Source organism: Trachemys scripta, chromosome 2, assembly GCF_013100865.1.
Source record: "Trachemys scripta elegans isolate TJP31775 chromosome 2, CAS_Tse_1.0, whole genome shotgun sequence".
NCBI classification, from domain to species: Eukaryota; Metazoa; Chordata; order Testudines; family Emydidae; genus Trachemys; species Trachemys scripta.
This window is the reverse complement of record NC_048299.1, coordinates 114,188,639-114,210,148: the sequence shown is the minus strand read 5'-3', so window position 1 is coordinate 114,210,148 and position 21,510 is coordinate 114,188,639. Positions and strand designations below refer to the sequence as shown.

Sequence of the window (21,510 nt, the reverse complement as noted above, 5' to 3'; positions counted from 1 at the left end):
TCCCTTTCTGCTCAGGACCCCTCCTTCCTTATGTTTTCCTCTCACATTCCTCCCTTCCACCTTCCTCCTGGCATAAAGCTCCTTCCTTCCAAATAAGAGTAGGAATCCATCCTCTGGAGCTTCATAAATAGTTTCACACTGTATTATTCAACAGAAATTCTAGGTTTAGAACTTTGTATTTTTGTAGCATCTTCAATCCAAGTATCTCAAAGCACCATGAATGAATTAAATGTAACATCCTATACAGATGAGAAAATTAGGCAAAGCGAGAGTATGTGATCTCCCTAACTTCACTCAGGAAGTTTGTGGCACAGAGTGGATTAGAACCCCAATCTCTTGACTCTGACCTACTACGAAACAGGAAGTTGGTCAATGTGCACTAGGGAACTTTTAGTAAACTGTTCATCTAGATAAATCCTGAGAAACATGGCACTCTCTGATTTTATTAGAATGAAATCACCCATGAACTTTAAATGGAACACTGAATTAAGCTTTGCAACAAAGTAGAATTTATTGATTCCATCAACTCCATGCAGAATGCAATTTTTGTTTTAAACAGAGGGCTACAGATAACTCAGTCAATTGTTACAAAGAATACACAAGTTACAGAAATATTGCTGCATTTAATTAATCTAAAACAACCCCATCACCTACAGTAGTTTATTCTAATGAGGCCATTTCTGTTTAGTTACCCAAGCACTTTCAGAGGATCATAGGCAACACTTTTTGGATTTCTGAAGTAGCTACAAAATTGTATAGAAATTATAGTAAAATATCACCTCTTTATTGGATAACATTGTTGCCTAAATCTTCCTGTGAAACAGTCATGTAGACTGAAATCGAGCATTGGGCATGGAATCTAAGCTGTACCTCTTAGGATGTTCAGCTCCAGCGATGTGGGTGACATCTTTGTAGCTTCCTGGAGTCTGTAGGCAACTGCAAAGGACTAGAGTGGTCCCCAATCCAAGCTAGAGCAGCACAATAATCTATTTTGCTTTTTGCTTTTTCATGTGATTAGTTCTCCTCCACCTTCATATAACCAACATAACTTTTTGAGACCTCAGGTCTATAGAACAGATGGACCTCCTCAATACACTTAGGTTAAAAGAAAAGTCCCTCTCATCAGGAATAAAGGCTTCTTCTTCATACTCCAGGGGGCATCCAGGGGCCAAAAAAAAAATCAAAATTCTGCAAAATTCTTCAAATTTTGTCAAAATAACACTACATAATCATGCCTGTTTCAATTATTTTGGTAATGTATTCAAAATACCTGTCAGCAAGTATGTCTGTAAACATACAGACAGACACACAAAATTTCCCCCAGGAGTAGAGAGTTAAAGAAACTCCTGTGACAACTTAGTTCCTGTTTCTCTACCTCCTTACCCCAGGGGCCAGACGCTCACAACCCCTCCCCCTCAGAACCCTCTTGTGGCCCCCCAGCCAATACACCCAAACCCCCTCCTCCCCAGAGCCCAACCTCAGGGGCTCCCCTTCCCAAGACACCCATCCTCCCTCCCTCCCCCCCAGCACAGGGATCCAGAGGGAGAAACAGCCTGATGCTGGGTCCCAGGCTTGCATGAAGTTTCCTGTGCACCGCCCTCTCCTTCCTTCAAGGCATTCTGGGAACTGCAGCTGCCAGAAATCCTCTCGCTCCCTCTCGCTCCCCCTCCCCCCAGCAGTGTCTTCTATGTGCAAGCTGGGCTCTGCCGAGTCCAGTGGCCCCCAGTGCTGGCTAACAACACTGCAGCCCATTTCTGTGGGGGGAAATAAATTCTGAATGTACGTTAATTTCTGCAAAATCCTGCATTGCGCAGTGGTGCAGAATTCCCCCAGGAGTATTCCTCATCAGCATATTAAGCCTAAAGTTAAAGAAAAGTAATTGGTTACAGTGGTCTGTCTTTCAAAGATGATGCATCACCAATAGACACTGCAGATATTTTTTCCCCTCTTAAGGTCCTCTGGTAGAATATTGATCATTTCAATGGCAACAATAGACTGAACTACTTCAGGTGCTCTGAGTTAAGTTATTTAGCAGGTCTAAATTATATTAGAATAATGGTCAATTTTCAGACTACTTTTAGAATGAAAATACTATATTGTTTATTATTTGACACTGAGTTAGGGGCAAGTTCACCAAAGGCCCTGCCTGCAGATGCTCTGTTAAGTTCTGCCACGTGGGGGGCGGGATAGCTCAGTGGTTTGAGCATTGGCCTGCTAAACCCAGGGTTGTGAGCTCAATCCTTGAGGAGGCCATTTAGGGAACTGGGGTTATAAAAAATATATAGGATTTGTCCTGCTTTGAGCAGTGGATTGGACTAGATCTCCTGAGGTCCCTTCCAACCCTGATATTCTATGATGATTCGGGGGGGGGGGAGCAGGTCAATATTTGAGGAGTCAAGAGGGGATCCACACATCCTACAGAGCTCAGCTCTATAAATGTTCCCTGCCTGTGGCTGCTGAAGATGATTAGAGGGATTCACCAGCTGTACACCAAAGGTAGGCAGGGGCAGCACACAACCCTAGTAGAGGATATTTCAGCTCTCAGGCTGCTGTTTTTATTAAACATTGATATTGTGGTTGCACCTAACACCCATAAACTGATTTGTCCCCATTATGCTAGGTGCTGTACAAATATCAGTCCCTCCCCAAAGAGCTTACAGACTAAAATACAAGACAGAGGTAGAGAGGACATGCATGACCATGATGTGCAGAGGCATAGCTGGAAACCCTAGATGAGTGGCTCTTGACTGGCCATCAGGTGAAGTTTGTCTGTATATTGGGAGAAGTGAGCATAAGAGATTTGTTTAGCATATGTATTGTGTGTGTGTTGCTAATAAATAGATGTTTAGAGCACAGCTGTGTAAGGCTCTTTCACTGGGAAAAGATGCTGCAGACCCAAAGAGCCCCATGAGAAAGGGTGGGTGTTTTATACCCCGAGCCCTTGGTAGGGAAAGGGTGGGGGTGCCTAAATTAACCAGGTCATGCCTTGAGCCCTTGGTAGGGTATAGGCAGCATGTCCTAGATTTTTGTGGGTAATAATGAGCTCAAGCAACAGGGAGGGTAATGGCGATACTAGGTTGATTCTCTACTGTGAGAAAGGGGAGGGCTCTGTAGAGACGATTTAACAGTTTGGTGTTGGAGATGTTACGTTTCAGTTGATGGCTGAACGTCCACAAGATGGCAACAGGGATAGGCCACAGTTTTGAGTCTGGAGGGTGAGAGAACAGAGATGGGCAATTAAGGGATCAGATGTGTTAATGTAAAATTAAAGTCGCCAAGGATGCTTATGGGAGACTGTCAGGAAAGGAAGAGAGCAAGCCAGGAGTCAAAAAATCAGAGGAAAGTGAACATTGAAGGCATAGACAGCACCCTCACCATATTCCTTTTGGATAAGATTCAGGGTGGGGGTGTTAGGAGGACTTTATAAGAGAAAAGGACTGCTGCAACAGCACTGGATGGAAGATCTAGAGGTGGTAAAATATGAGAGAAGTCACAGATGGCTGTAGCACCTTGGAGCAGTTTTGCTACTGCCATGGAATCGAAGGGGAGAATTCCTCCCTCTACCTAAAACCGCTCAGGATCTTCTCTTGCAAACCTAGCTTGTTGGTTTTGGTGTAGGACAAGATTTCCCCCTTAAAAAGTGCAAAGATTTAATGAAATTGCATAAGTGTAAAAAGAATCAAGGACATCATGCTCAATCCAAGAGGTTCAAATTAGGGCTGTCAATTAATTGCCGTTAACTCACGTGATTGTGATTAATTTTTTTGAGTTAATCAGTTTTAATCGCACTGTTAAAAGAATACCAGTTGAATTTATTAAATATTTTTGGATGTTTTCTACATTTTCTAATGTAGTGATTTAAATTTCAACACAGAATACAAAGTGTAGTGCTCACTTTATATTACAAATATTTGCACTGTAAAAAGGATAAACAAAAGAAATCATATTTTTAAGTTCACCTCATACAAGTACCATAATACAATCTCTTTATTGTGAAAGTGCAAATTACAAATGTAGATTTTTTTTGTTACATAATTACACTCAAAAGCAAAACCCTGTAAAACTTTAGAGCCCACAAATCCACTCAGTCCTACTTAGAAAGAACAGGAGTACTTGTGGCACCTTAGAGACTAACACATTTATTTGAGCATAAGCTTTCGTGGGCTACAGCCCACTTCTTCGGATGTATAGAATGGAACACACAAAGACGACATTTATACATACAGAGAACATGAAAAGGTGGAAGTAGCCATACCAACTGTAAGAGGCCAATCAATTGAGATGAGCTCTCATCAGCAGGAGGGAAAAAAAACTTTTGAAGTGACAATTTAGATGACCCATAGAAGTCAAGTCTGTCACTGAGTGGTTGAAGGTGGCAATTTTGCAACAAAAAAACTTCAAAAACAGACTCTGAAGAGAGACTGCTAAGCTTGAATTAATATGCAAATTAGATACAATTAACTTAGGTTTAAACAGAGACTGGGAATGGTTGGGTCATTACACTAATTGAATCTATTTCCCCATGTTAAGTTATCCTCACACCTTCTATGGGTCATCTCAATTATCACTTCAAAAGTTTTTTTTTTCCTCCTGCTGATGAGAGTGAATCTCAATTGATTGGCCTCTTACAGTTGGTATGGCTACTTCCACCTTTTCATGTTCTCTGTATGTATAAATATCTTCTTTGTGTGTTCCATTCTATACATCCGATGAAGTGGGCTGTAGCCCACGAAAGCTTATACTCAAATAAATGTGTTAGTCTCTAAGGTGCCACAAGTACTCCTGTTCTTTTTGCAGATATAGGCCTGGTCCCCATTAAGCCCCCACTTCGGATTAAGGTACGCAAATTCAGCTACGTTAATAACATAGCTGAATTCGAAGTACCTTAGTCCGAACTTACCGCGGGTCCAGACGCTGCAGGAAGGCTCCCCCGTCGATGCCGCGTACTCCTCTCGCCGAGCTGGAGTACCAGCGTCGACGGCGAGCACTTCCGGGATCGATTTATCGCGTCTTAACCAGACGCGATAAATCGATCCCAGAACATCGATTTCCTGCCGCTGGACCCTCCGGTAAGTGAAGACGTACCCATAGACTAACACGGCTGCTACTTTGAAATCAGTCCTACTTCTTGTTCAGCCAATCGCTAAGACAAATGGTACCTTCTTTGAGTTTTGTCAAATCTGCAGTGAAAGGGTTCTTAAAATGAACATGTGCTGGGTCATCATCCGAGACTGCTATAATATGAAATACATGGTAGAATGCGGGTAAAACAAAGCAGGAGACATACTCTCCCAAGGAGTTCAATCAAAATTTAATTAAAGCATTTTTTTTTTTTTTTTAACTGAGCGTCATCAGCATGGAAGCATGTCCTCTGGAATGGTGTCCGAAGCATGAAAGGGCATACGACTATTTAGCATATCTGGTACGTAAATACCTTGTATTGCCGGATACAAAAGTGCAATGTGAACACCTGTTCTCACTTTGAGGTGACATTGTAAATAAGAAGCAGGCAGCATCATCTCCTGCAAATGTAAACACACTTTATCTTAGCGATTAGCTGAACAAGAAGTAGGACGGAGTGGACTTGTAGGCTCTAAAGTTTTACATTGTTTTACTTTTGAATGCTGTTATTGTACATAAGTCTACATTTTTAAGTTCAACTTTCATGATAAAAATATTGCACTACTGTACTTGGATGAGGAATTGAAAAATACTATTTTTTTTACAGCAAAAATTTGTAATAAAAAGTAAATATAAAGTGAGTACTGTACACTGTGTTGTATTTGAAATCAATATATTTTAATGCAAAAAATATCCAAAAATATTTAAATGGTATTCTATTATTGTTTAACATTGCAATTAACCGCATGATTAATTGCAATTAATTTTCTTTAATCACTTGACTCCCCTTGTTCAAACATGTGGAGCTGCCTCAAAATGCTCAGTCCAAGGAGTTCAAATAGATCAAGGGAGGATCTATTTTGGTGATTGTCGTCACTTTAATATTAATGAGAAGGGGCAGCATTGCATCAGCCTGTAGTGATGGAATGCAGCAAGGGGAAAAATAGGGAGGCAAAAGAAATGTTTTCCAAAGGAATTCTTTAACCCATAGAGGGCCATAGCCATCCATCCAATCAAATGCTACATGTATGCACATGCAGAGTGGGTTAGTTGGTTAGGGGCACATCACTGGTCTCCCCACCTATTTGTTTCAGGATGGAAACTGTGTGGTGATGTTAAACAAATAAAATAAAATATGGGAAGGGGCAGAGCTTGTCCCAGAAATTTCTGAAATTTCCAATACAGCATCCTGGATTGTAGAAGATTTAAATACATTTCATCAATAGACTACCTATGGAGCTGGAGAGAGTGCATCTCTCTCCTTTCCTCTCCTGGTAAAGGAAGGGAGACACTAGGGGGTGGTGGTAATCTCCTTGTGCCCGTTGGAGTGAAGAAGGGACCAATAACTGGGAGAGATTTTTCTTCAGAAGAAAGGAGAATAGAGATTCCCCAGCTGGGAATCTTCTTTCCTCTCAATTAGGTGCTGTTGCAAAAATTGCTTGTAGTGATGGGCTGCCTCAAAGTGGAAAAATGGGAACAAAAATGTTTCCATGTAATAGTTCCCAATCCAGGAACCAGTTCCTCCTGCTGCTCTCACTTCAGATTCCCCTTACTGGTTAATCTTAATTTCACCAGCACTTTGATCCAGGATGAGCCCACAAGGTGTGGTCCTCATTTTAAAACTCTGTTATTCCTGAGATGTCAATATTGATGTATAGTTGCATTATTGTTGTAGCAGTGTTGGTCCCAGGAAATTAGAGAGACTAGGTAGGTGAGGTAATATCTTTTATTGGTTCAATAAAAGGTGTTATTTCAGCCACCTTGTCTCTCTAATACTGATGTATGGCTCTTTGAGACTTCAAAATAGAGTGAGGAATGAATTGAATTTTAGATCAGTACTTATTTTACATGGTTTTGGAGTGTATAATTCATACAAAAGAAATCTAACCACCAGCAATTAGAATCTTCTCCTTTTATTCTCATTAATTCATGTTAAGTTGCATTACATAGCTTAGGTCCAAAAGGGCCATGGGAAAGACATTGAAACCTCTGAGTGTGGCAAGTTTTAGTTCCACATTTAAAACCCAGATTCTACCCAGCAACACTAAATAGACAATTTCAAATTAAACGAAGTAGTTAGCCACTTTATTACTTTGATAAACCTCAAAGCTGGCTTGGAGATCAAGGATAATGAGGTTCAGAATTTCCATTTCAAGGATATAACACAAATACCAGATGCATGCACAGACAATGGTAACAGAGAATACTAATGTTTTGTCAAGTGAACATATTTGGACTAAACCAATCATCTCTACTAAAGACTTTGCACTCAGTGAGCTTTCTCCATTATTCAGGTGTAATTATGATAGAATCTAAGACTGTACCAAACCTTCCTTTCTTCCACCACGTGCTAGTGAGCATGTCCAGTAGTGAGATTTGAAGGTAGGGTTAATGTTCATCACACAACCGTTTAGTAAGAAAATTTGTCTAAAGTGTAAACATGATGAGCTAAAAGGAACTGGAACACACTGATCAAATGGAAAGCCCCAGAGCAATCTTCATCACCAGTGATCCCGCAGAGGGGTAAAGCTACTACAGAGGATGCCCTCCAGCTCCACAGAGCATCCCCTTTCCAATACACAAAATATCCACCACTAATGAGCAGCATAAACAAAGCAGGCAGGGCAGGAGCTGCACTAAGCAGCATGTGCTATGGAACGCTGCCCGTAGTGACATGGAGATCAGATTCAAGTTCTCCAACTCCCATATAACACATAGAAAGGGAAAAAGAACAGCTACTGGTCTTGTAATAAGAAGAAAAAAAGCGGAAGAGAAATCTAGCAAAGTCCTTCTGCAGGGCTGGTATCCACAAATTATCACCCCCGTTCCGTGTACACACACCTCCCATATTTCCTGTGCACCCGTGAGAAGACTGCATGATTTCATGGTTTGGCTGAGCCAAAGTTTTTGAATTACTTTGTTCTTTCTAGATGCCTTTGCATATGAAAGTGTATGGGCTTAAATGCTGAGCTACATAATTTAAGAAAAATGCAGAGAGATTCTTAGTGCTATGTCAGAGAGTTCAGAATATTTAAGATAAACAAAATTACCGAGCAGTATACAAGATGCCCCAAAATGTTTACAAATCTTCCCTGGGTACTACCATTTTCATAATTACAAAGGAGACATCCCGTTGACATGTACAAAGTCAAGATCAAACACTGTGGGCAGCAGAAGCAGCATTTTTCAGATAAGTTCTATGGGTGAAATCCTGGCCCCACTGAAGCCAAAGAGGCCTTGCCATTGATTCAACAGAACCAAGATTTCACCCATTTTCTGTTTGGTTTTATATAGATGCAAATATTAAGATAGCACATCTCACCACATGAAATACACCATTTCTCTAAAAAGAGCTGTTCATGTTTCTTGTTGTTCCCTTTGCCTCAGCTTGTAGTTCTGGTCATTTTTCTTGTACATAGATTACACACACAATTTCTTCCAGCTTCATTATTGCAGCAAGCTTTGTCATGAAATTTCCATATTTTGACTCAACTTGGGTACACTTTGGATAAGCTGTGTCTGATTTGTAACTCCCATAATGGCCGATAGCTCTACCCCATTTATTACATTTCTCTCTTCAAATATTTTGTTTTACAATACTCACTATGCCCATATGTTAAGAGTATTCACTGTTTCATGAAATACAAAAAGTAGACAATTTTTGCATTTCATACTACAATAAGAACATGGCCATTTCACTTGTTTATACAAGCAAGCACCATTTAGGAAAAAGTACAAGATGCTAAAATCTCACAATTATTACATGCAGTAAATGAATTCACAAAACAATAATTTAAAATAAAAATTGTAAAAAAAGTGATACTCCTTTATGGATTTGGCACTTTTACCATGTGTAACAGTGCAGCACTCTGACTAGCGCAGTTATCTATAGTACCTCATACAATACTGAGCACTGTGTGTAAACAGTTCATACCATTCAGTTTTACTTCTGGAAAAAAAGATACATCAGTTAAAAAGAATGCCTAGTCTATAAAGCCTAGAGCTCATTTACAGTAGCTAATAGAAAAAGCAGAACCACATCTACTATAATCTTCAATTCAACATCAGGTAACCAAAATTATAGGTTTATGCTGAACACAATTTTATGTTCAAACACAGAGATAAGCAGCATAATCCCAAAACCTAACAGGATTCCAGCATTCTGTAACAGGAAATATCCCCAACGGCTACATCCATGATCACTAGCATCATTGTGCAGCATTTCAGGCACCTAAATAAAAAAAAATATATATATATTAACATCTTCAAAATAAATGACTGATACTATTCTGACTTGGTCATTAAGGGCCAGATTCTGTAACCCTCACTCATGTGGAGCAGTATCTTACTCCTGTCAGCTTCATTCATGTGGAATAGTATCTTACTCTTTGAGTAGTCCCACTGACTTCAGTGACACCACTTGTGGAGTAAATTGCTAGTCCTCATGGAGTAAGGATATCAGATCTGCCTCCAAACCGCTCATCATAACTTGGAAAGTGGTGATGTAGCACAGGTCTAATCAGCACCATTTATTTTCAGGAATTATACCAAATGAAATTCATGTCTTCTAATTATATTATTGGTGCATAGATGACTTATTTACAAATTATAAATAATATAATCTGATTTTCATAAGCAGTATAGTTCTAGAAACTGGAAACAAGAACAAGTTTGTACGTTATTTTTATCCATTAGAATAATTTCCTGTGCTGTAATACTGTATTGGTTTAATCCAAAGAAGTGCTGAAGATTTATTGCAAGCGTACAGCACGTCTCAGGATCATGCCAATGGTGTACAACCAGGCCATTGCACCATTATCCAATACACCAGCCACAGCATTTTCATCACTAATAAACTGGTATTAAAAAGTAATTGAAAGAACAGGCTGACATAGGGGGAATGTCTCACTGAAAATAAACATCTCTGCCTCCCCTCACTGTTAATTTTTTTAAAATGTTTTTGCCTCAATACTTACTACCAGAGACCATCATCCTTTAATGTTCCATTCCACCAACATCTTCTACAAATCCAGAACCTGAACAATTTTACTCAATAAAACAACATCCAGGTGCCTAAAGATTGTTTACAATGTGTTTATGTGCATTCCCAGAGAATTTTGCTTTATGAAGCAGAAAAAAATTCTAGTAATATTCCGATTTGACATAAAATTTCAATTATTTGACTAAGAACTTCCAACACATTACACTACTCACAATAAAACTTAGTCTATTTACTTGTTTGTGTTCCATAATCGTGTTGAAAAGCTTCCTTAAGAACAAATTAAATGGTGTCAGTCTTTAGGTTAAGAAATATGTAATACATGTGGTCAATATTTTCTTAGAGGAAAGAAACCCACTTCCTATTTTATGACAAACCTATTCTGGTATTGTTCTGAATCTCAGTTATGTAAATAGCAAGTAGTTCTAGTCACATACTTACCATATCAACAAGAGCCACATACATGAACAAGCCAGCAGTAAGTGCAAATATCCACATTGAAACATTGTCAGCATAGTGACCAATAAGAATCCCAGTTGCCATTCCAAGATATGCTAGCATAGCTGACAGAGCATTATAAAGAACAGCTTGTTTGACAGTCATGCCAGCTTTTAGAAGTACAGCAAAATCTCCTATAGCAGAAAAAAATAAAGCATCTTTCACCCACTCACGTAACTATTATGACATGTGCAGTAACATTTATTTTCACCACTTAGAATAAATATATTTAACTATTTTAGTGCCCATTATTGGCTTTCTTCAAAAGTTTTCGTCCACAAAATAAGTTGTTCATTTATGGGGAAATAAGTCAGTCAATGAGTGAACACATGAAAACTGCTTCATAGCCACAATCTATAGTATGAAAATTTAGTCTTGCACAAGATCACATTTTTAGTTTATTTTTAGTATTCTGGAAAATGCATACTGTCGGACTTATTTGATTTAATAATGTATATCATTTTAACCAAAGTATTCTGCAGTATTCAACATCAGTGAACACTGTATAAAAGTAGTTTTTCCACAAACTGGGTTTAATTAATTTTGAAAAAAAATTGCTATGTGATGTGTTCTCATCATGGTTCTGCCACTTACCCAGTGACTTTTCTAAATACTTTATACTCTAGCCCAGTCATTGCTTAAGAATTTCTTTACTAATTTCTATAAAAGTGACCTTTATGTATCTCAGTTTCACTAGAATGATTAACAGCAGTGCTAATCTGAAATGGATAAGAGTAGGGAAATATCCCTATGCCACTCCAAACTAACAGTCAAGGAAATTGCCATGGTTTAAAGTGTTTACCTATTACACACATGTATGTTTGCAAACCATTTCTCTCTGGGGGCTGTGACTCCCCGGCTAATCTCTATGTAATCCCACCATTTTATACCACAACCTGTAAAATCCTATGTCAAGGCAAATTTCCAGCCAAGACAGACTTGATGAGATTTCTTTTTAAAATCATCCACAGAAACATTCTAAGCAATGGGCAGCCTCTATTAATTCAGTGAACAAGACAAGCTTCATTCTATTGAGATAAAAAAGATTAAGTGCCCAATCCAATTCCCAATGACTTCTCTGTGACAGATACCAGGCCCCAAACCTATAACCTAGTAATATGTAAATTCTTATGTGGAAGACATGCACAGATTAATCCAATCTGACTAGAAAGACTCAAGACGTAGATTTCCAAACAATATCCCCAAGTTAGACTTTGGATGGGAATCTTTGGCAAGATCTGAGCTAGAGCTGAATAATAGTGGAAAAAGCAATCCACCAATATTTGTTGTAACTTTGAAAGTGAATTTTGATTTTAAAAAATCAAGTTAAGCAGATATTTGACAGAAGCAAATTTCAAATTGCATATTCAGTTGAAAGATAGTCTTTAAGGTGCCACCAGACTCCTTGTTGTTTTTACAATTTACACATAAATCACACAAATTAAGGAACAGAAATAATACCACGTAATTAAACATAGCACATGTTGAATATCTGCAAACTGAGTGATCTGATCAACAAAACTTAACTTCTGACATTTGCAAATAATTCTAAATAGTAAATCCATTCATGAATTTTATAATCTGTTTACAAACAGCTATAAACTGAGTGAACACTTCTGATCCTGGTTAGAAATTTTATTTCCTCCTAAGACTTCAGAAAAATGTTTGCTATGCAATAAAGCACTGGTAAAATAAAGCATTATCCTTTTATGTCTCCCAAATTCATAGCAAGCTATCATTTACTAAAATATTGTGCTGTCTTACCTAACTCATGGGGTAATTCATGACAAAATACAGCCACAGAAGTACTTAATCCACTAGATAAACCTTCAGTAAAGGCTGCACCTGTGAGAAGACAAAAAAACCCCAAAATGTTACAGTTTAAGAAATCAAGCTTGGAAACACTGCTGCATGTGTTCATATCTGATTAAGTCAGAAATGGCCGAACAGCCGAACTCCAAAGAAAAGTGAAACTGTGTGCGTGTCTGTGCATCAGATTTTAAAGCCAGAAGGGACAATCATCATCTAGTCAAACCTGTATAACAAAATAATTTAACCTTGTAATTTCTGTTTCAAGCCCATCTCCTATAGCACTTTTTCTTAAAAAGCAAAAAAACCTAACATTGGTCTTTCTCAAATACCAAAACAAGAAAAGCATGGTATTGATGCTTCATCAACCAACTTCACCCTACACTTTACTCAAGCCACTGTAGATTAAAAGCACGATTTTTACTAGCCAGTTCTATATTTACTCCTGAGGGCATTCTCTGCCAAAAAAATTAAGAATTCTGCACCAAAAAAGTTAAAAATTCTACGCACAGTATTTTAAAATTCTGCAAGTTTTAGTTGTCAATCTGTAAATACAGAGGCTCCAGCAGCATGGTAGTGGGGAGCACAGACCACTGGCTGCATGAAGGTGGGAGACCACCCTGCAGCCTCCCTGCCCCCCACCCCATACAGCACAAGGCCTGGGCCTGCCCCAGAAACCCCTGGGACCCTGCCCCTCTGCACCAAGTATGGGGCAGGCAGACTCAACCAGGCAGGATCCAAGTGTGGAGGGGCTCAGTGTGGGGGGATCCAGGTGTGGGGTGAGAGGATTCTGCGTGGGACAATCTGGGTGCAGGCAGCTCAGTGGGGGGGGGGGGGAATCTGGATGCACAAAGTCTTGTTGGGAAGGGGAGGAGGGAGGTTCCAGGTGAAAGTGATTGGGGCTCAGGAGAGGAGTCTGGGTCTCATCGGGGGGTCTGAGTGCTGGGGGAGTGGGACTTGGTGAGGTGGGAGTCTGGGGTGCAGCTAACTGGGAGTCTGGATGTGGGAGCTCTGGGAGGTATGGGGGGGTTGAGTGCAAGGAGTTCAGTGGGGTGGAGGTCTGGGTGCAGCAGGCTCCAGATGCACTGGTTGAGGTTCAGTGGGGTGGGGTTTGGGTATGGAGGGCTAGGCGGGTTGTGGTTGTAGCAGGTGAGGCTTGGCAGGGGTGTCTGGGTATGGGAGGTCCAGATGCACACGGGTTGGGCAAAAGGGGGAGCAGCTCCCCTTACAGTGACTTCTCCCCCCACGGCTGAGGAGTGATGGGAGCAGGAAGCAGGGAAGGATGCTGAGCTTCCTCAATCTGGGGGAGGTTTCTGTAATAGGATGAAATTTAGTAGTGAGAAGTGTAAGGTGATGCATTTAGGGATAACTAACAAGAATTTTAGTTACAAACTGGGGACGCATCGGTTGGAAGTAACGGAAAAGAAGGACCTCGGAGTCCTGGTTGATCGCAGGATGACTATGAGTCGGCAATGTGACATGGCCGTGAAAAAAGCTAATGCGGTCTTGGGATGCGTTAGGCGAAGTATTTCTAGTAGGGATAGGGAGGTGCTGGTTCCATTATACAAGGCACTGGTGAGACCTCATTTGGAGTACTGTGTGCAGTTCTGGTCTCCCACGTTTAAAAAGGATGAATTCAAACTGGAACGGGTACAGAGAAGGGCCACTAGGATGATCCGAGGAATGGAAAATCTGTCGTATGAAAGGAGACTCGAGGAGCTCGGTTTGTTTACCTTAACCAAAAGAAGGCTGAGGGGGGATATGATTGCTCTCTTTAAATATATCAGAGGGATAAATATCAGGGAGGGAGAGGAATTATTTCAGCTCAGTACTAATGTGGACACTAGAACGAATGGATATAAACTGGCCGTCGGGAAGTTTAGGCTTGAAATTAGACGAAGGTTTCTAACCATCAGAGGGGTGAAGTTTTGGAATAGCCTTCTGAGGGAAACAGTGGGAGCGAAAGACCTCTCTGGCTTTAAGATCAAGCTTGATAAGTTTATGGAGGGGATGGTTTGATGGGATACAGTGATTTTAGTCAATAGGTCGATAACAATGGTCAATGATGGGATATTAAAAGTTACTACAGAGAACTTTTCCAGAAGGTCTGGCTAGAGAATCTTGCCTGCAATGCTCGGGGATCAGCTGATTGCCATATTTGGGGTTGGAAAGGAATTTTCCTCCGGGGTAGATTGGCAGAGGCCCTGGAGGTTTTTCGCCTTCCTCGGCAGCATGGGGCAGGGGTCGCTTGCTGGAGGATTCTGAGCGACTAGAAGTCTTTAAATAATGATTTGGGAGTTCTACAGCTAAGTCAAGGGAGAGAATTCTTCCAGGAGTGGGTGGGTCAGGTTTTGTGGCCCACATCATGCGGGAGGTCAGACTAGATGATCATAATGGTCCCTTCTGACCTTAGAGTCTATGAGTGGGTCTGACATAGCCCCAGCCATTCCTGGAGTCCCATCCTCTCCTGCCTCCAACTCAGCCGGGACTAGCAGCTAATCCTGGCTCAGGATAGGGGCCACTGGCTGGAGTGTCCCCAGCCCTGCGGTGATTTACCATTTTTCTGCAGGGAGGCAAAGAAATCTCCGGGCGACATGATTTCTGCGCACATGTAGTGGCGCAGAATTCACACGGGAGTATATATTGCTCAATTTCACAACATTTTGTCCTGAATAAATCTAGCACTGAAACAGGGTGAGAGGTTGTTCTTGTGGTTGGGTCAACCCTGCTGGGTATCAAGAAATACTTGAAATATCACAAGAAACCTCTTTCCGGATCAAAGGCTCAAATAAATGTATCTAAGAATTCAAATTCTTTGGCACCTTAGCTTAACGTTTTGTGGTTCATCTACTGCTACTTTCAAGAAGTGGTTTATATAGAGTATTTTATCAGTTTTTGAAGGAGAAGCCTGGGATGTATTCAAAACTCTATTTGCATGTCTTTTGTCAAGGCCTGTACCATGATTTATTAAAATCTTAAGTGAATGAAAAATAACACGAAGGTAATATTGACCAATAACTCTGTTATATAAAATTTATGAATGTACATATGAATGGAGCTGAAAAGGCAGATACCAGGTCCTAAAATCTGATTAGGTATTTTCAAGACTTCTGGTAAGGCTGTATAATTCTATTAACAACAAACAAAGACCTTTCCCAGACCTGAAGAGCAGCTCTGTGTAAGCTCGAAAGCTTGTCTCTCACCAGCAAAAGTTGGTCCAATAAAAGATATTACCTCACCTATCTTGTCCCTCTAACAAACCAAGATGTTAAGATGGGACAACGTGTTCATACATGGAACTGATGGAGATTAGTTTTTATTGCAGTGGTGACTGGTGCTGAAAATAAGCATTGGGGGGGTGGTGGTAGCAAACTGCCTGTGGCCCAGATACACTACCTTCTCCTCCCAGGGTGATCATGTTTTTCAAAGTGGAAAACTGGAAGAATTCAGGTTGTCACCTCAAGGAAGCATTTTGATAGGAGATATGGGGGAGAGTGGATGGCTAGTGGAGAAGTGAGCAGGACAAAAAAAAAAAAAAAAAAAGAGGGCACCCATTCCCTTTTCAGATTAGGACACTTTCTTGTCTAGAATAAGGAGGGGATTCCTCTGTCATCCCTTTACTATACTCCCTACCTTTAGGCTCTTCCCCTGCATTCTAGTTTTTAAATCTACTCTTTCCCAACTCTCTTTACAGCATTCACCCACACCCTCATTCATCAATTGATTCCCTCCCCACCCCACACTCAACCCTTCAAACCCAGCCCAATTCTTCTCCCTTCCCCCCCCCACCAAGGACCTCCCCAGACCCTCACCAGTCCCCACACCTGAACTACCAACAACTCGGGAATATCCACATGCCACCTCACCTCTTCGCAGCTCAAAACCATCCCCTCAAGTCTGAACCCTCTCCCACATAGCACTACAGGCCCCTTCTGCCTCTGACCAGACACACATTACCAGGAGGCTCAAAAGCAACTCAAGCTCAGAAGCTTCCCTCGTTACTGGCCCTGGAGAAACAGGAGCAGAAATAGCTGCGTAGGAGTGTGAGAGCAGTTTCCGGACTTCACTGGCTCATTTACCATCTTGTTAAGTTGTTAAAAAGTGAACTGATGGAACATTAAGCTGACAGTTGTGAGCTACACTCTTCCTCTGTCAGACAAACTTGAGTTAGCTGCACAGAAGCCTGTATTTCCTGCTCTGTCTCCCCTCCTGCTGCCTGCAGTCTATGGAAGCATATGGCATTCTGCAGGGTGGGACTGGAGATGTTTCAACCAGAAATCCCACTGGCAGCAGAAGGCACTGCACCATACAGACCATCAGTCACACAGAAGAATCATAGAAGACAGGGTTGGAAGAGGGTCATCTAGTCCAACCCCCTGCTCAAAGCAGGACCAACCCCAACTAAATCATCTCAGCCAGGGCTTTGTCATGTGACGTCTATAGAGCAGCTGACAACTCAGGCATTATTGCTGGGGCGTAGCTACATAAACCCCTAATGAGTAGCCACCCTGCTTGACTGGTTGATTATGACATACTAAAGTTATCACTCTGTAATGAGCTTAAACTTGCAGTGAGAGAGAATGTTGGACAATGAGTGTCCATGCGACAGGGAGAGCAACAAGCTTCACCTCATGGGTATTACCACACAATGGGAAAGAGTGATGATAAATTGGGCCTCTATTCCTAATCCTGAAAGATGTCCTGATTAGAAGACGAGAAGAGAGGTAGAAGATATCACTGTTGCCATGGTTGTGTCCTCAGCAACTCCTAGAACGTAAACTTAGGAGTCCTACTATTATAGCTTCCATAGGGTAAGTTTCCTTCCCTTTCCATCACCTCATTCCTCCAATTGTAGGCTTCTTTCTTTTGCCTTCTCTAGCCCAAATGACTTTGCCAGGTTCCTAATTGGCTAATAAGAATGTATACTATATGATGTGCCTGTGATTACCCAGCAACTAAAACTACAAGCTTTAGTGAGACAGAAGCAGCATTTTCCTATCTTTCACTGTTTTCTTCTTTGCCTTCATGTATGTTTTTGTTCAAGAAGCAAAAAGACAAAGATTAGACTTCAACTCAAGGAGCTACTACCTAAAATAGTCTCCCTAAAACAAGGATATTTAATATAGTCTGAAGGGATTTTCCTTTGAAAGACTAAAAAAAAATAAAAATAAGGGTGCTTGTTACAATAAAGGTTTATCTATAATTTTAAGATATTCTACATTTTAACCATTTATTAAGAGCATATCACCATTAAAAAAAAAAACCCTCTTCTGTTTATGGTGGCAGGAACTTGTCCCTTTATTATGTTTAATGTTGTAACAATACTACCAGAATTCTAGTATACCGTAGTACCTTTGAGTCCTATCCTATTCCAATAAATAAAACAGGTCCAAGAAAACCAAATAAATACATGCAAGAATATAGTAAGGAATCATTATGAATCTGGGAAGAACTCATTTACTGCAAATTAGAAGGTTTATTTCAGCCTAATATTTTCCCGCAACCAAAAATAAATTAATATTTTTTTTCATTCATACCTGGAACTATTAGGAAAAAGATTCCTGGATTTTCCTTCCCCATAAGATTGGCAGGGTGGGCTGTCCCTTAATATGAAATTTTAGGCAGATCAAATGGAAAAATCCATCTTTCTAGTAGTCTAGATGAATCAATTAAATTGGCTGATCTCATTTATTACAGACTGTATTAGCCTTCCCTTGTATTTTACTTCATGTCCGTCAAATCCATCCTTTCCCAAATGTCTCACACATATACTTAGGATACTGATTCTTCTTGGCTTTTATTACATGCAAATCCTCTTATTTTTCCTACCACGTTTTCACTACTGACAAGCTGGAAAATTTAGATTCAATGGTCAAATTTTTATTTTAAAAAATGTTAAATCAGAAGCTCTCTGTCATATTATATTATGAATTGGATACAGAATGTGTGCTTGTCCACATCATTGAAAAATTATTCTGAAGTCCAAAGAAATATTTATACACTATCACTTATTGTAACCCTTCCTCAGGCAAACAAGAAAAAGGAATTCAGCTCTGCAATGTGATTTACAGTAAAGCTACTGCCCTTGAACTGACTACACGGCATTGTTGCAAATGACCCAACATTAAAAATGAATCCAACATCTGTAGAGCAATAAACGCATCTAGAAAACTGTTAGTCTTCCATGATCTTGACTTGTTGGTGTTGATTACTCATTTAAAAAACATTTTTCCCCGCCCTATCACCATCTTACTTTACATCCAAAATTCTCATTATCCATCTTGCTAGAGAAAGGTAGGGGACAGCCAACCTGACCTCACTTGTCTAATGTCCAAAATGCAGTGTTGCATATATGGTTTTTGTGAATAGCTCATTAAATCTTTCCAAGGAAGCTATAGTATTCCACTATGACAGAACTGAAGGAATAGAACATGCATGAGAGAAGGAATAGGGACACGAATAAACCATGCAGGAAGAGGAGATATTGTTATACTTTTAGACAAGCTATGGTTTTAAAAAAAGTCACAGGATATACACTAAAACATTCATTCAAAAAGTTTAGGAACCCCTGCCTTAGGGACTCTGGACATTTAAACTATGAATCCTGATCTTGGTGAATGTCAATGAAGCTTGAGGAAAAATATGAAAGCCGATGACCTGATTAAAATGAAAACTGGAGACTACTATAGACAGGCTATAGGAGTGAGGACATGGGATCACCTATCTTTATGAACACAGCATAAGGAGAATTAACATCAAGCCTGAAATCAGTGGATGCTCAGCACTTTTGAAACATGAGGCCAACTACTTAAGTACCTAAAGCATGAATTTAGGTGCCTATCTTTAGGCTCCTAGTTTTGAAAATCTTGGTCTGATCTTTCGGGTGTAAAATAATTAAAGCAATATTTATAACTCCCCATTGTCTGTTTCTTTAAGAAATGTCTTTTCTATTATCTGGTCATTATCCTTATACCTTTCTCAGTTGCAGCAAATCAGTCATGGTTTACTGTTTGGCACTAGCTATCGAGGTTTCCAATCTGTAACCTTGACTGATCAATTCAAAACCCACTAGCAGATCACTGGCTAATTTATTAAGGCAAGGCTCTTATCCGATATCCTCTCACTAGAAGTTAAGTGGCAGCAGAGAAACAATTTTACCTTGCTGTTATTACATGAGAAGGCAAAAGAATTGTATAAACACTTACCAATTGCTAAGCCATCACTGAAGTTGTGTAGTCCATCACCCATAATCACCATCCAGGCTAGAGTAGCAATCCCAGCATCCTTCAGCTCTTCGCGAGAGTAGCGCTGACTGTGGCTGTGTGGATGATGGTTCTGGGTATGATGGTGATGCAGAATGTGATGGTAGTCATGATGATGGTGACTCAGATGATCTGACTGTCCAAGAGTGTCATGTAAATGTGAATGACATTTATTTCTACACCCCCTGGATACATATTCATTGTCAGCTTCCTCTTGATGGGAATGAGCTATCATGACTTCTTCTTCTTCCTGTACCACAGGTTGCTGAGAAATGAAGTGTGATGGATCTTGTGACTCAGACCCTAGGTAACCTTCAGGCCCTTGTAAATAAGAAAATAAATAAGACTACATAACTGTACATAAAAATAATCACATACAACGTTATGTTACAATAAGAGAAAAGCAAGGAAATTCAGAATTGAGGCTGACACCATCTTCTACTGTGACTAATACTTTCCTTTTAAATATCATCTCAAAATTTCCCTAAACTCACCATGAAATTCTATGGAAATGTTACAAAATTATAAAAAAAGTCTTAACTCCTAACTCATCTCTAAAGACTCATTTCCAAAAAACAAAATCCCCACAAGTTATACTGTGGTGATCTAACTTCTTTCAGTTGATAATAAATATTATTTTCATAGCAACAATAGATTATACCATATTACATATTAAATAATTTGCTAGTTTTTTAACTATTTTTCTTAAGCACAAATGTGTACAGTTTTTATTTTTTAAACTTGCACAATTTGACTTGTAGACCATTTGTTTTGAAAATTAAAAGTCTGCAATCACATTGTGTGTACTTTTCATGAATTTTAGGCTGAATTATAAGCCACCAAAATCAGAGAAGTTATATTATAAGAATCAATTCAGGCACTTTTTTTGTGATGATATAGATGTAATTGATCACTCATGCAAATCCATAAGTCTGAACTTCCAAAAAATAGTCAGACATATGCACAGAAGAAAAGTATGTAATACCGAAGGACATAGCAAGTTGTATTAAACATTTAATGTCAAGCTAGGTCAGTTAAATTAAGAATTGGCTCTAACTGGCACATCAGTTAAATTCTTTACCTGCAGTGAGTGACACTGAAAGAAGTGCACAATTCTTTTTTTTTTTTTTTCAAAGACAGAAAAGTAATTTGCAATATAATCCTGAAACAAAAGCCCCATTGGCCTCAGCACCAATGGGAACTGGTTTCTGCAAAATAAGATATGATCCATATAGCTACATGAAAACTACAAATGGGGATCAGTAAAACTGAATTCCTCTGCAACATCTATGCAGATAATCTCAGATACAGAAGAGTTCTGGTTGAGGCTACAGGATCATGCAGGACATGCAACACTGAGCCAAAATATGAGCTTTTATGTATTCTCAGGAGAGTTTGGGGTACTGTCTAATCAAATAGATAATATTAGTATTCTGGTAGTTATGGTCAGTGTTAGATGCCTGAGATGCTTAAAAAACAAGAGAGAGAAAATCGGGAAAAAAAATGCAATTAAAAAAAGCCAGAGATAATTTATCACGCCGGAAACACCATCTCCTGTAAGTTACAGATAAAAAGTGCTGTCTCCAGATAATATGATTGCAGGAGATACATCCATGTGACTTGGGGTCTCTGCAAACTGAACAAAGTTTCTTTTTTAAACTATGACTATTTTGGTACTGTTCTACTCGGTGAAGCAGTTCATCTCAGAAGCATTTTTGGGAGTCAAAATGTATGGTGTTTCGCTCAAGAATCTGAAAAATGAGTTAAAGTGGTGTAGCGAGGCGGTGGGATATCCCACAGCCCCGCTGAGGGCCGAATCTC

The 21,510-nt window shown here is 39.8% G+C and overlaps 1 protein-coding gene across 2 annotated transcripts in view; it reads right to left on the bottom strand.

Moving 5' to 3' along the window:
• Positions 1-7,018: 7,018 nt before the first annotated feature.
• Positions 7,019-21,510, bottom strand: part of SLC39A6 (solute carrier family 39 member 6) — a 31,052-nt gene continuing 16,560 nt past the window's right edge. For both annotated transcript variants that reach the window (XM_034761451.1, XM_034761452.1), the window contains exons 7-10: positions 19,633-20,010; positions 12,383-12,463; positions 10,562-10,752; positions 7,019-9,352 (exon numbers count right to left, since the gene is read on the bottom strand). In XM_034761451.1, coding sequence (XP_034617342.1) covers positions 9,200-9,352; positions 10,562-10,752; positions 12,383-12,463; positions 19,633-20,010 — 803 coding nt within the window. In that variant the 3' untranslated portion in view covers positions 7,019-9,199. The remainder of the gene's footprint in view (positions 9,353-10,561; positions 10,753-12,382; positions 12,464-19,632; positions 20,011-21,510) is intronic.